This window comes from Embiotoca jacksoni, unplaced genomic scaffold (assembly GCF_022577435.1).
Source record: "Embiotoca jacksoni isolate LCO1_2020_lvr unplaced genomic scaffold, fEmbJac1.0.p SCAF_51, whole genome shotgun sequence".
Taxonomy (NCBI): Eukaryota; Metazoa; Chordata; class Actinopteri; family Embiotocidae; genus Embiotoca; species Embiotoca jacksoni.
In genome coordinates, this window is record NW_027185405.1 from 150,027 (window position 1) to 166,604 (window position 16,578).

The following is a 16,578-nucleotide window of genomic DNA, read 5'->3' on the forward strand; positions in this document are numbered from 1 at the left end:
TATCTCATCAACAATAGGATGGATTACCATGCAACTTTGTTTTAACATTCCTTATGCCAGAGTTTGGAGCCCAGGACTTTGTTTAATCCTCCAACTTTCTTTTTGCAACCACATATGGGTTTTACATTTTTAATGATTTGTCGTGACAACTAATGGTTGGATTTCCCTGGAATTTGGTACTGATATCCATAGTGCTCGGAGGACAAACTGTCTTAAGGGAGGTATTGGCTTTCCCTTTTTATGCCACCAGCCGTTTAGAAATTTGTTTTTGTTTACAGCCAAACCAGGTCATACTCTATGTGTTGTATCATGTCATCAATACTGACTATGAAGACCATATAAAATGCAAAAGATAGTCAACAGGGAACAATTGACAGAGGTCTCCTAATTTGACAGGTTTCAGATATTAGTTCATTTTCTTTTTTTGAGAAATGATCAAGTGGATTGTAAGTCCATTTCTTTTCTAAGAACTTTCCATACACTGGACACCCCTTTCTCTATTTTAAACCTAATTTTCCAGGTAGATTCTACTTCTTTAAAAACAATCTTCTTCGGCCATTCAGCAGGATCAAGTGAGCCGTTTAACTCGAGCCCTTCAGCAAAATGCTCGGTGAAACTCAGAAGTGTAACAATAGCATTTTTCGAAAGAAGAAGTGGTACAATACCAGGAAAACTGTGCTGACCAGTGAGTCATACAAGAAACAGAACCAAGACAGAACTGAGATGTTTAATGACACACCCTGACCCTTCACATCTTCTAGAAAAACGGAGGATTTTTAGAATAAAATAACTGTATGAATGTTGACACTTACAAGTATGGACTATTAATTAAAAGATATGAAGTACAGATGCATTATTTACAAACTTACCAAGGAGCGACATGTAACACTGTTTTCACAAAAGCAGGAAAGATGCTGAAAATAATCTAGAGCATATTTCTCCATTGATTAAATTGTTACACATATTAAACATGAACACTGATAGAAATGTGCCTCATAAAACACACTTCAAGATGCAAATGCATTGATATTTAAGCAAAGCCAACCACTAAGCACAGAGTAACTGAAAGGACAATCACAGGGCCCCCTCACGTGGCTAAAAATGTGAACCTACAAGTATTAAAATATTATATCAATGTTTCCCAAATAATAAGAAAAAAGAATATAGAAAAATAAAAGTAAGAAGAATAAAAAACTAAACCAAAAATTCAAATAAGACTAAATTTTAAGAAAAAGACAACGATAAAAATATAAAAATAAAAAAGAATACATTTATTTTAAAATAAATCACACCAAATACACACCAAAAAAAATAATTACAAAATATGAATAAAAATAGAAAAATGGTTACAAGTCTACAGAGGATAAAACATTTTAAAAGGTCTGAAGACAATCAAATAAATGAAAACAATGCTTAATTAATGGTCAAAAGTTTTTTTAAATGATACAAAAATAGTGCTTAATATACATAAAACACTTTCAAATAACAGGTATTTGTTACCTGTTTGTTAACAGATCATACAAAACTGAAAAAAAATGCTGACTTTGAAGCCACACTATCACTCAGGACAAAAGCTCAATTAACTGTTTCTGTTTGGAATAAATGCAGCACATAAACACTCAATGGGAACACGTACATCATAAACAGGAGATTAAAATAATAAAACCTGTTCTTCTGTGTACAATGTAAATTATCTGCTATTAAATTGTATGTCGTTTTGCTTTTGTCATTCTCTCCATTGGTTTTGCCGTCATATTTATTGATCTGAGGGAAGAGTGAAAAATGAAAAGATGGAGCGTTATTCAACAATTAAGGGGGATTCATGACAATTTACTTCAAGTGTCAGTAAAAGTAAATCATTAGTCACGAATTATGTATATGTATTATTATGTGCACTATTTTAACACTGCGCAATTACCAAGAGATTTTCCTGGTTTGACTTCAGAATAAACCATCTCGTCAGCTGCTGCATGAGCTGATTTTCCTGTGAATAAAGAAATAATAGCTTGAGAATATTTGACAGTAACATCTCAAGTTATACTGGCAATGAAATGATTTATATGGATTTCTTGAAGGAAAAGCAGCACTAACATAGTGTACAAAAGAAAACAAGAGATAACATGTTACAGATTACAAATGATACGTAGCAATGTATTTTATCATTCTCAGCCATGTTGGTAGTTTTACACCGTATCTGTGAAATCAAACACGTATAAAAGTTCATATATACGGTTTGTATGTTGCTGTAATTGGTAAAACCTTGTTGTAGTATTAATAAAGCACACCACAAAACACACAAAAAATACCTTTCGGCAGTATTGTTGTGATGCACCATACCTGGAGATGATCTTAACTGCACCTCAGAATACACACAGCTCTCCTCTGGTTTCTTAGTTTTCCCTGCTCAAAGGATCAGATGAATGACTAAACTTCCTGGACTTTATTTGCAAAACATTCTGAATTTTCCATCTATGTTATGTGTTTTTTACTACATCAAATACTCACCCTTCTTAGTGATGCTTTTAAACTCCAGCAATGAATATGTTACATCATTGGATTCATCTGAAATACATTTATGTATATATATATTTTTTTTTAACTTCAGAGACTGTCAGTCAATCATTTGCAGTTACCTTTGGCATCATATTCTGGTCTTTCTAAAATATTAATGTTCATTACAAAGTAAGTAGGCAAAAACAAGTATGGAAACCCCTGAAAATGAAATTGGCTGTAAAATTGATCATTATCCAAGTCAAAATTATTCTTCTCCATTAGATTAGGGTCTGAGCCAGTTAAAAGATTTGTAATTTATGTCAATGTCTGCCTATATTTTAAGAAGTATTTGTAAAAAATTCCCAAAGGGTTCACTGAATATACTGCACCATTTTCAGCATCTTCAGGGCTTTTGATTGATTCATAGAGACTGACATCACCTACAGAGTACAATCAAGCCAATGTTTAATTAATCATTCATTCAAATCAGATGTGGAAATGTTATGAATACTGTTTACAATACGTCAGAATAAAAATGGGCTTACCGTGGGGAGGAGGAGCACATTTGTTGCGTTGAGCTTCATCCTGGTTGGTCATGTGGTCTGTAGCAGAGCTCTGACTTGTGCTCTGAGACCTGGTGGGCCAAAAACATTTAGTAAATAAAATGCAGATCTTATTAGAAACAGGGGATGGAATTTTGGTATGTTGAAAATAAAAGAGGGGAGCGTTGCACCAACCTGATAAAACATGAATCTGTGAAAAAGACAATTGTTGTGACATGATTTTTACAAATCGCTCCGTCATCACTAAAGTACATGTATAGTACTCAGAACGACTGAATATTTAGAGTGTAATCAATGCAGTATGAGAAGGAAAAGTTTGACTTACCCTTTGACTGTTTGTAGCGACAAAACAGCAGCAGAAGAATAATCAGTGAAATTCCACAAAGCAGCCCAACAATCAACAGAACATGGAACAGAGATGAAGAGCTTTCAGCTCTGGAAACGGCTGTAATAAATAAAGGGTTTTAAAAAGTGTATGAATATAGCGCCACTAACAGAATCTATGCAGGGAATTTTCAAAATACTGCTGTTACTACTACTACTATTAATAATTAACATAGCTGCAAGCTGATTGAGGTCCAGGCAGCCTCGGAGATGATGCTGCAGACATGTTATTGCAACACAAGTTTTGCACTGTGACATGAACCCTCAAGCAAAAGGGTTAAGAAACATTCTGCTTACCACCGAGCTATTGGAAAGGTATATTACACAGAATGCTTCGTGACAAAGAAAACATGGAACTTAACATTTTCTGATTGTCTAATGAGTGAATTTTAGTTATAGCGACCCCTGGTTGTGTATTTGTATGGAACTTGGGGATCAACCCGTGACCCAGTCATGACGAACTACTGTGTCCAGTTTCGTGAGAATCAGATGATGCATCATCATCATCATCATCATGGAGGACATCTACTTTTAGCAAGTTTAACAACAATTATTTTCAAAACAGATTGACGTTTCGTAATTTCCTTCACAAGTCAAGATCAGCCAAGTCACACTTTGGGGCCTGAACAGTTGGTCAACTGAGGGTTGTCTTGCCCTTATGGTTTTTGCTGCACAATCACTGTTTCGCAGAGAATAATAATAGCATATTAATGAAAATCTAAACAAAAACAATTGGGATTACTCACATTTTACCGCCATCCAACTCTGTGGTGATTCTTTTCCGGAGTATTGACACTTGTAGAAGCCTTCATCAGTCGTTGACACAGCAGAGATGATCATCTGACCTCTGGGGTCATTTTGGATGATTTTGTCGTTTTTATAAAAAATAACATTAGAAAGAACATTTTCTGTCCTCAACTTGCAGTCAAGAATAACAGATGATCCCTCAGTTGCAGGATGGACAGGGCTCACCAGGATAATATCATCACCTGTAAAATCATCAGACAATATGAACACTTATTTAGAGGTCAGCTTGTTTTGCCTATTGACATAAGAGCTTCAATACAAATCACAATCAAGCCAAACTTTTGTGCAGAATTTGACAAATCACAACCAGCAAATGTCATTGTAGATGTTAATGTTGGTGAAAAAGGTTGCACTGTACTAATTAATATGCAAACAGACTTCAGCTTTATTGGAATGCTTACTGTTTAGAGGAATTTTGAGACAACAATGCAGCAGCTAGGGAGCCAAGTTAAAACTAGATAACTATACAGCTACTGAAAGAAAAGGGTTTATGGTTTTTGATACGAAAACATCAGTTAATACTATTTTCCCATGTTCAATGCTGATGATGAAGAAAAGCTTTTCATTTTCTAAGATAGACTTGAACTACTTAAACTGAATCTACAGGACACAGAATAATATTTGTCACCTTGAAATTCCCAAACATGAAATGTAAATGTTGAAATAATTCATGAATAAAATGAAAAACTCACGCTGTCCTGTGATGTTGACTGCGTTGCTGAAGGCTGATCCAGACTCACACCAGTATACGGTTGTACTGAACAATATCTCATGAACATTACATGTTGATCCTTTCATTGTGCCCCAGAAAGAACAGTATGACAGTAAGCTGGTATCATTAAATCTCCTCACTCTCCACTCAGTAGAGTTTCCCTCACAGGTCAGTGAAACAGAGTCAGAGGTGAAGTGTTGTGCTCTGTCAGCATTCACTGTGAGAGACGCTGATGGATTAAAATCTGAAAAACAAAACCAGGATGGTGGGTCAAACCAAATTAAAAGTTCTGTGCAATAATATTTAAAAGAAAATGAAAATGAAAATTTAAAAAAAATACAATATTTGATAAATGCTTTGTGATGAGTAAAGTTCTGACTTTTTGTTTAAATTTAACATGTCCAAGTAACAGCATTAAAACAAAAATGATGTGACCTATATAAAGTAAAAGGATATCAAATAACGAAAAGACGTTAAAGAAAATAAATTTTAACCAGATGTTGTTGTGAAATTTCATTGGGAAGTTGTGAAGTGGAACAAACCACTGATGAAATGATGAAGCAAAAGTCAACAGTCCCATCATTATTCAGTCAAGATTTGTTTCCCCTTAAACATAAATACGTTGTTTTTGTGCCTAACCCTGACCAAACAACGATTGTGTCACATCTAAACCAAACCATGATCCTCTCACACGGCACCTTGTGTGTCTGTATGAGATGTGAATGGCTTTGATAAAAAGTCAGTATTTGATTCCTTGAGAAAGAGAAAGCGTTGCGTTTGCTGAAGGAAGACTAGAAAAACCAACGTGAATGGAACACATCAAACAAACATGCAAACTGACCTCCAGACCAGACAAATTTAGGATTGCTGTAAAAAGTGTGATATACTGGATCTCCTCTTCCAGCTCTGCACAAATATCCTGCTGTGTCTCTCTGTCCATGAACAATGTAGGAATCTTGTGCCGTCCCGTTGATGCTACCAGGCAGCAGCTCTTTGATGGAGGAACCAAACTTGTCTGAAATATCAGGAAGAGCTTTGTACCAGTAGAACCTCCATCCTGCAGACGGATGTTGAACCACACAGCTCAGAGTTACTGAGGCTCCAGGACTCAGCCATGATGGAGACACAGTGAGGACGGACAGGGGACCTGTTGGAAAGATGAAGACATGTTACTGAGTATTGATGGCAGATTACAAGTAACATTTGTATCCTGTATAGTTGCAGTATTTCTTTATCTGTGAATGTTTGATCTCAATATATAAATGTAAAGTTGTACGATATATCATACAGTTTTAAATAAATGAGAGTCATGACTGGTAAATTATGATGTGACTTACTTTTCAATATCATCAAACTGAAGGAATCACTCCAGTCTGTTGAAGAATACGAGTCATCTCTGAGACGTCTCCTACAGCCGTAGTCTCCGCTGATGGATTCAGAAGCTCTGAATTTCCAGTATTTATTGTTTTCATGGTGTACAACCGACTGGGCTCTTCTCCACTCATACACCCACTCAGTGGATTCACCTCCTGAGACTTCACATGTAAGAGTGATCATCTCACCACTGAATGTCGGGGACCAGTAGGGTTGTTGTCTTAAAACAGGCTTGTTGAGAACTGTTTCCACCACATATACACAGTTGGGATACAAACAAAAACATGAAATCAACAGAGAAAGTTCCATATTGCAGGTTTCATTCTTAATTCAAATGGTAATCACAAATGTATTCAAACAAAATGACTGAAGTCACAGGTTATGTGAATGGTGACGTCATCACTTAAATAAGTGTAGAAATCTGGGTTTCCTCTTCCTCCTCTGCAACGGTAGATGCCTCCTCGTGATACACTGATAACTTTGTTCTGTCCATCATTTGTTGAGAGTTGAACATCTTTGGTGTCTGAGGTTCGTCTGAACCACTTGTATTTCCAGCCATCAGATCTCGCCACAGAACAAGTCAGTCTCACAGTGTCTCCCACTGATATGGTTGTTGTGCCTGGTGTCAGTGTTGCCTTTGGTCTTCCTACTATTGTGAAAAAAAGAATAAAGAAAAGATTATTCCAAGTGATGGTGTAACAATTCACCCTAACTAATAGTAAGGGAAAAATCTACACGCTATTTAAGGGAACGGACGGACCTGATTTCGTCGTTTGGTTCCAGCCTGCTGAACTCCTGGTTAACTAAAAAACTCAAAACCTAAACATAACATCCCTACCTTTACCTGCCCATAATGTGGAACAAAAATATAAATGAACGAAAGTGACACAAGTTGGTTGAGAGGTGTAATATATTAAAGGGGAAAAAAATACAAATTAGGACGCGTCCCACCTGGATAGTAATTACCAAACAAAGAGGGGTGTCGTAAAGAACAAAGGCCGCCCCCAACACACAAACAATACCTGCCGAATAGCTCCAAACAACCCAAATAACTCCTGACCCCAAGTACACAACATAAATAGTCTTTGTTGACTTAAAAAAAAAGTCTCTAAACCAAAAAAGGTTCGATACCCGGTGAAACGTGGTGAGCCGCCACGGTTTAATGCCTCCAAGCAAAGTCCGCGCAGATCTCCCCACCGCTGTTTGTCTAGAAGTTAAAACTCTTCTTCTGGCAGAAAAAGTCCATATCTCAGATAATCCAAAAGGAAGATACTCCATGACGTGGTTCCCTTGGGCAAGATCCCCTGGACTCGCCGCCAGGTATTGTTCTCTGGACGCCGCCTCCACCATACACCTGAGCGCTCACTCAGTGACGTCACTTACCTTCTTTATGTAGTCCAGTTATTTAGGAAAATAATCATAAAAACACATGTCAATTGGCCGTGCAGATGCCACCGGCCACTGACAATAGATGATGTACAATCCGCAGTGATAGCAACCAAATGGACAAATTACATGTCCCCCATCACAGTGACTGTACAAATGGTGAACTTAGGTGATCTTTACAATGGGTTGAAAAAAATAACAAAATTGTATGTTTTCATATTACGGCTGCAACCTTCCACTTGTAGTAAAATTCCTTTCTAAATTCTCCATCTTTAAATTTGAAAAAAGAAATTGCACTTACATTTGATTAATTACCAACTATCAGGTGCAACGTGATGAAGACAAACTCTAATCTGTTCACTCACTGTCTGAATAAAGATGCAACATGGAGCAATTTTGCACATTAAAGAATTTAGACAGTACACACAACAAACATGACTTACGTGATACTGACAATGTGATGGCTTCACTCCACTCTGTTGAAGAATACGAGTCATCTCTGAGACGTCTCCTACAGTCGTAGTCTCCGCTGATGGATTCAGAAGTTATGAATGTCCAGTATTTATTGTTTTCACGGTATACAACCGACCGGGCTCTTCTCCACTCAATCACACACTCAGTGGATTCACCTCCTGAGACTTCACATGTAAGAGTGATCGTCTCACCACTGAATGCCGGGGACCAGTCGGGTTGTTGTCTTAAAACAGGCTTGTTGAGAACTGTTTCCACCACATATACACAGTTGGGATACAAACAAAAACATGAAATCAACAGAGAAAGTTCCATATTGCAGGTTTCATTCTTAATTCAAATGGTAATCACAAATGTATTCAAACAAAATGACTGAACTCACAGGTTATGTGAATGGTGACTTCATCACTTGAATAAGTGTAGAAATCTGGGTTTCCTCTTACTCCTAAACAACGGTAGATGCCTCCTTGTGATACACTGATAACTTTGTTCTGTCCATCATTTGTTGAGAGTTGAACTTCTTTGGTGTCTGAGGTTCGGCTGAACCACTCGTATTTCCAGCCATCAGATCTCTCCACAGAACAAGTCAGTCTCACAGTGTCTCCCACTGATATGGTTGTTGTGCCTGGTGTCAGTGTTGCCTTTGGTCTTCCTATTATTGGGGGGAAAAAAACAGAATACAAAAAAGATTATTACAGTTGATTGGTTGAAAAAAAAAAATAACAAAATTGTATGTTTTCATGTTACAGCTGCAACATTCCACTGGTCGTAAAATTCCTTTCTAAATTCTACATGTTCAAATTTGACAAAAGAAATTTCACTTACACTTTATTAATTAATACTTATTTTCACTGGAGGGAAAAGATGTTTTAAACCACCGTTGATTTGTGTCCATTTCAACATGGTGTCAAAGCTAAAGTAACTATTGACTAAGTAACTATTAACTAAAAGATTATTGGCCTTTGCAGAGGTCTTCACTCTCAGATTACTCTTCTTGTTACTTCTGCAAAAGATGATATTTTACACCAAAACACACATGTAGTGATTCTGGATTACAACCTTTGAGTTTTCTAGCAACTTCTGAGAGAAAAGTATCAGGAACAGTAAAGTGTTTCAATTAAAGTTTCACCATATTTAAAAGATGCTTACACAACAAGATTAATTAAATGTACACGGTATTACATATACTTTGAATAGGGATCATAAATTCCTGCTGTCATGTCACAGTGATAAAACACTGAGGACTTACCTGATACAGTTAAAGATAGGACATTACTGCACTTCGTATCATATGAGCTCCTCTTACGACCACAGCACTGATAGTTACCACTGTCGTAAGTTGAACGAATTTGAAGTGTGTACATTTTATGTGAGTTGTAGGAAATCAATTCCTTGTCATCCTTTTTGATTTTGTATTCCCAGTCAGTGACTTCTCCTTCCTTCATGTCACATATGAACATAACAGACTCGCCGGTAAAAAAAGTGGACCAGTCAGGGTCAGTGGTCAACACAGCATCTAGAACCCAACACAAACATATGCAGTATAAAACACTACACAGTTAGCAACGGAAAACACTTTCACACACTATGCAAGGCACAATCAGTGTAGATACATACAATGAAAAAGACAGATGACCAAAAAGAAAGCAGAAAGAGGAAGTACTGAAGCGATTAATAGTTAATGAATAAATAAAAAGAAATAAAAGAAAGAGAAAATTGGAAACTGTATAATTACCTTCAGCGTGTCCATTGAAGGGGAATGTACAGAGCACTGCAAGACAGGTCAAAACTTCAGATATTATCAAACTAAAGCAAATGACCAAATATTGAATTAACAAGTAACATTTGGAGTTTTACCAATGTTACTTAACATATAAACATGAATATGTTAAATTAATCAAATTATCAGCGCTGAACATAATCAAATCTTTGAGATGCATTAAAACAGTCCTCTACTCTCATCTGACCAAAGTTATTAATAAAATGGTGAATCTGTTCTCTTTTCTATTCACATATTTAGAAAAAGGAACAAGTGACCGATAGCCTGTTGCTCTCACTGAAACCTTTTCATCAATCCGTACGATTTAAACAGAAAAAGTCGGTGATGTACTCACAGAATAATCCCAGCTCACAGAGCAAAGTGTGCCCCATCCTCACATCCAGTCCAGATACTTCTGAGAAATTCTTTGTCCTTAGAGTGAAGCTGCAGCATTACAGAAACCCAGAAATGTTCGGAAACACAAGTTACATTTCATATATTTTGGGTGACTTTTTTTTTTCTCCAACTTCTTCTTCAACTTGTTTCTGCTTCCTTCCTTTTTCACAGAACTTACACAACTGAACAGTTTGACCACAGCCTGCTATGACTTCATTTTCCAGCACTGGTGAAACATATTCGACACATTCTAACGCAACTGTTTGTGCCTGTTCTCTGATAAAGTAATAGACTGAAAACTACAACTTACAAGTCGTTTTCCAACATTTATAAAACATAAGACAACTGAAGACAAGCAGAGTGAACATAACAATGTCAACAAGTAATCTACTGCCACGAGAACCTACATTGAACTGTCGTCTTATCAGCTTTTCATTTCCATGTAAAGCACTTTGAATTTCACTAACCTGTATGAAACATAAGTGCAGGAAATTTAAACAATTGGGGAAATTCTAAATATAATTTTAATGATTTTTTTTTCGCGCATTTTAAACTCAGGAATAACTCTTCAAAGGACATAAAGTTCATGTGTTTGAGCTTTAGTCAGGCCTTACTTACATTTTTGTTGTCTTTGCTTCCTCCTGGTCTGCTTCTTATGTTTGGTGGGAGCATCAGCACCTTTATAGAGCCCATTAAAGCATTAAGGTAAATACTTTTGAAAATACAAGGACAGATTCAAAGGTTTATGTTTTGGTCCTTTATGTCCCAACTGCTGCTGACAGTGACACTCACTGAGAATAAGACATTTCAGTTTCCAGCCATTATATGATCATCCTGTAGGCTTCTGCTGGCTTGCAAAGGGTCAGTGACATTTGATGCTACTGTAAAGGCAGCAGCATAAATTCATTAAAGGTTTGAAATATGCTGTTCAATAAATACATTGCCACCGTGAATGAGTAAAGTACACTAATAACAGAGGTGTCACACTCACTGACACACTCACTGGTAATCGTGCACTTTCTGATCCAACAGTGAAACTTTCATCTGAAAATATGTTCATTCTGAGTTGAGCTTCACTAAAGTGTTCGATTACCCGAACACAGAATCTTTTTACGTCTCCACCTGATGGTGAAATTGTGGTTTTGAGTTTGGTCATGACTTCACCAACAGGAAGTGATTGAGCTTGAGCAAAGCGGAAATCGTGACATCAACAGAAATGAGGGTGAAGAGAGTATGAATAATAATACTAAAAATAAGAATTAAAATAACATTAAAAAAAACTATAAATAAAAACAAATATAAGCATAAAAATTCATATGAAAAAGTCTGTAAAATTTTTTTTTTAAAAGATTAAAAGGTCTGAAGTCTAACAAATTAATGAAAAACAATACTGACAACTAAGTATATGAAGAAAAAAATTTTAACTACAAAAAATTAAGTTTAATATACGTTAAATACTTTATCATGAAAGGATAAGCTGTTTGTTTACAGATTGCACAAAATTGAAAAAGATGCTGACTTACAGTATAAAAACTCAATTAACTGTTGCCTTTTGGAATAAATGCAGATCATGAACAACACGTACATCATAAACAGGAGATTAAAATCATGATACATTTCTTCCATTTATGTACACTGTAAATAATCTGCTATTGAATTGTATGTACTTTTGATTTTGTCATCCATCCGTTGGTTCTGTTGATACAGATCTCTTTATTGATCAGGAGGAAAAGCAAAGAATGAACGGATGCAGGGTTTTTCAACAATTAAAGGTGATTTATGAGAATTTACTTCCATTTGTAACACATTCAATTATCTGGAAAAGTAAATCAGCTTCATCAGGTTTAACTTGAGAATAAACCTTAACATCCAAATATAAATTGGTGGTGTCATGTACAACACAAAATATGATGTAAAACAAGTCAGTGTCAACTTGAATTTGCATGAGTCAGAGTGTTTAACTGTCTAAATTTGAACTGTCATCTTATAAGCCTGTCACTCCCATGTAAAGCACTAACCTGTATGAAATGTTAGTGCAGGCAATTTAAACAATGTGGGGGAAACTCCAAATATAATTTTAATGATTAATACTTTTGAGGTGCAGTGTTGCTGCATGCATTTCAAACTGAGGAATAACTGTCTAGAGGACTTAAATGTCATGTGTTTGAGCTTTACTCAGACCTTACACGCAGTTTTGTTGTCTTTGCTTACTCCTGGTCTGCTTCTTCTGTTTGGTGGGAGCATTTGCACCTTTATAGTCACATTTAAATGCATAAAAATGAAACTTTTCGATGAACATATTTGACACTTTCATAATCTTTTAATCGTGTAAAGTAACGTAGATCATTATATATAATAATAGTAGAAGTATTTTTTTGGTGTCCACACAGGAGCCTCCTCATGTAAACATTGTTAAAGAATCTGACTTTAAATCTGCATTAACAGCAAAAGACCTCATATTTCAAACTTTCACCTGATGCAGCATTATTGAACAGTATACATTCAAAGTTTCCCGCAAAAACTTCTAAATAAATGTAAATAATTACAGGAAGTGATTATGCAATGCATGAATAGCAAATAGGAGACGTGTGCTTTGTGCCAAAAGAGACAGTATTGAGTCTATATGAAATTCAAATGAACTACTGAGCATGTCTGATATTTGAGTACCAGAATTGCAGACAATGATCTCATAAAATGCTTTGCTTTGTTTTTTGTTCTCTTTACAGACTTCGGAAAACAGGGTTATCCAATTTATATGGATGTTATTAAGAGCTATAAGCCAGTAAATAATTTGTAGAATAACTCACCACAGTGCGCACCCAACATGCATCGTTGCCAAGAGCTGTTCACACTTTGGCCTCAGAATAAACTGCTGCATCCGTTGCTGCAGGACTTCCTCTCCTGTGAACACAGAGATGATTCTTGTAACCACATTTGTGATACGGTGAAAATAAGAAGCCGCAGGAACATTTGAGTTAAGGTTTCCACAAATACAAAGAATATCAGTGTATTATAGCTTTTATTAATCCACTGATGTAAACTGTTAATGTATATGGACAAAATGTCAAATCAACAGAATTACAACCCATGACATGATCTTATTTGTCCATCATAAACTTATTGGAGAATAACAACTGCAGGTGATTGCAGACTTTGCTTACCTTGTTTTTTTCTTGCCTTTGCTTTTATTGTGGCGGGTGACCCGTGGATATGTCAGACTCCTCTGAAACAGAATCCAGATGTCAGGATCCATTCATCCAGCAGACAAGATACACTGTACAGATGTTGGATGAATGAACTGAAGAAATGTGGGACGCTCTTGTGTCACTACATTACTAGATATTGAAATAATCATAAAAATACACAGAAATGAATTGATGTCCCCACATTGACTCTTTATGTTATGAGGCGCGGCAGGATCGGACCCAAATGCAGACACAAAAACGAGTTCAGGTACAGAACAGACTTTATTTTCTGGTGGAGGATGAGTCCGAGGCAGGCTGGCAAGCTGGATGGAGCGTGTGGTCTCCCAAGGTCCGACACAGGGTAACAGGCAGGATAGAGGTAGTCCACGTCACGACACATGGCTGGCAGCATTGGCAACAGGTTGTGGGTGAGTGGACGTAGCAGATCGTATGAAACGACAACCCAGGACTGCAGGACCATGGTTGATATCGTGTCGGGAGGTGATTAGTGGGATGAGGAACCGGTGTGTCAACCTGCAGGTGGTAATCAGCTGGATTGTCCTCAGCTGTGCAGGCTGATCAGGGGCGTGGCCATGGGAGGTGTCTGGAGGCAGGCAGAGGAGGACAGAACAAAACTAGAAGCACATGGAAAACAACAACAAACAGAGGAATGACAGAACACATCAGGAGAGGAGATCTGGGAGACCAAAATGTTAACAGGGTTAGTATAAAAGAAGTCAGTGACGGACGACTTTTGAAAATTGTTGGGCCTCTTCGTTTTGTGTAAGAAGTCATGGAGAAGATGGGGGGGACATACTTTCTATTTCATGATCTGTAAGAGTGAAAACCTAAGAGTAACACAATTCAGTGTCTAGGCATATCGCTGAGATGGAAATATACTGAGAACAAATCACACTGAGCATACAAGAGCAGAGACACGTTGTACATAAATAAGACAAATACCCAGAACGCTTCCAAGACTTGGATGTGCAAAGGTTTTGATAGTTTGCACCTCTGGTGACATCTAGTGGTATAAAGTAGCTCACCAACGTAACTTATTACTGGAACACTGGAAACATCACCTCTTCTAAGATAATCAGGTGAATCCTCCAAAAAGGTACGTTTTTAAAGGTGATGCAGAACAAAACCTTTCTGAAATACTTTATATATTCCATTCAATTTGGAATGAGAGCAGTTTTTTTTCTAAAGTTTTTGAGTTTAATAAAAGAGTAAGTGACAAATTGATGATCATCTGCATCTATTGAAAAGATTGACTGCACCATTTCAGGTGATTTCAGGAAGTTTCCATTGATTCATATCCTCTGTTAAACAAAGAAAAATTACCATTATACCAAATAAATATCAGCTTTGTTTGTTCCCCTTATTTTTGGTTCATCTGTTGAAATGTAAAGACGTGGATAACAGATGAGCAAAGACAGGGAATCTTAAACATTTTAAATTATTGATTGGAACAATAATATTTTTGGACTCTTTCTGTCGAGTCGAAGTGGAGTCAATGGAAAATCAGGTCTAACTTTTCGTTTTTTGTGCACGTGGTCGAGTTGTTTGTTGGTTGTTCAACTTATTTAAAAGCAACAGCAACACAAACAACAACAAAAACACTCAACATGTTTGGAAGTACAAATAACTGCTGTTGATAATAAATAAGATGTTGAGATACTTCCAGAAGTGGCTCCAGTATGTTCCGGGTTATGCTGCGTTGTCGCCGCGGGTGTTTTTGTTGATGTCAACATTATGTTTTGTTTGAGCAGAGGAGAGAAACCACACGTTGTTTACACAAATATTCCTGGTTATGTTTATCTCGACTGATATTTCGGTTTCAAGAAGTGGATAGGGGGATGTCGGATTTCTAACTTTCAGTGCGGCAGGAAATGACGTTTAACGCCAGACGGACAACCCGTGACGTCAACCGACGCAGCCGCAAGAGTGAATGTTGGACGGAAAAGCGAATTTCGGATTTCTTTATAAAGACATATCAAAACGTTGAGGAACAGAATGAACAACACACTGATGGACGAAGTGTGTCAGTTTAGGAGATCTGGGAGACCAAAATGTTAACAGGGTTAGACAGGGATCCGGACACTTTAGCTGTGGTCTCTTTTGTTTGTTGGTATTTAGTCTTATTTGCGAGTGTATTCTGGGTCAGAATCTGTGGAGGCTTTGATTTTGTAAAGCCAACCTGAGATACTGTATGCTACAGTATATTGTGCGAAATAAATATACATTAATTTGCATGCAATTCCCAAATTTGCAGCAGAAACTGTACAACACAAAATATGATGTAAAAGAAGTCAGTGACGGACTACTTTTGAAAATTGTTGTGCCTCTTCGTTTTGTATAAGAAGTCATGGAGAAGACGGAGGTGGACATACTTTCTATTTCATGATCTGTAAGAGTGAAAACCTAAGAGTAACACAATTCAGTGTTTCGGCATATCGCTGAGATGGAAATATACTGGGAACAAATCACACTGAGCATACAAGAGCAGAGACACGTTGTACATAAATAAGAGAAATACTCAGAACTCTTCCAAGACTTGGATGTGCAAAGGATTTGATAGTTTGCACCTCTGGTGACATCTAGTGGTATAAAGTAGCTCACCAAGGTAACTTCTTACTGGAACACTGGAAGCATCACCTCTTCCAAGATAATCAGGTGAATCCTCCAAAAAGGTAAGTTTTTAACAGTGATGCAGAACAAAACCTTTCTGAAATACTTTACATATTTCATTCAATTTGGAATGAGAGATGTTTTTTTTTTCTAAAGTCGGTGATGTACTCACAGAATAATCCCAGCTCACAGAGGAAAGTGTGCCCCATCTTCACATCCAGTCCAGATACTTCTGAGAAATTCTTTGTCCTTAGAGTGAAGCTGCAGCATTACAGAAACCCAGAAATGTTTGGAAACACAAGTTATATTTCATCTATTGTAGGTGATGTTGTTGTTTTCTTTCAACTTGTTTCCGCCTCCTTCCTTTTTCACAGAACTAACAACTAAACAGGGTTTGACCACCGTCTGCTTTGACTT

The 16,578-nt window shown here is 36.9% G+C and overlaps 1 protein-coding gene across 1 annotated transcript; it reads right to left on the reverse strand.

Annotated features, from left to right (window-relative positions):
• Positions 1 to 1,296: 1,296 nt before the first annotated feature.
• On the reverse strand, positions 1,297 to 13,196 carry LOC138211932 (Fc receptor-like protein 5). The gene is made up of 20 exons (XM_069172132.1): positions 13,153 to 13,196; positions 10,964 to 11,023; positions 10,305 to 10,393; positions 9,926 to 9,961; positions 9,440 to 9,706; positions 8,573 to 8,842; positions 8,163 to 8,438; positions 6,710 to 6,982; positions 6,297 to 6,575; positions 5,801 to 6,106; positions 4,940 to 5,203; positions 4,187 to 4,429; positions 3,382 to 3,501; positions 3,231 to 3,246; positions 3,039 to 3,127; positions 2,883 to 2,933; positions 2,506 to 2,562; positions 2,338 to 2,400; positions 1,919 to 1,984; positions 1,297 to 1,764 (listed from the first exon to the last, which is right to left on the reverse strand). Exons 3-20 carry the CDS (start codon positions 10,339 to 10,341, stop codon positions 1,757 to 1,759), a joined length of 2,721 nt encoding a protein of 906 aa, XP_069028233.1. The 5' UTR covers positions 10,342 to 10,393; positions 10,964 to 11,023; positions 13,153 to 13,196; the 3' UTR covers positions 1,297 to 1,756.
• Between the last annotated feature and the right edge of the window lie 3,382 nt (positions 13,197 to 16,578).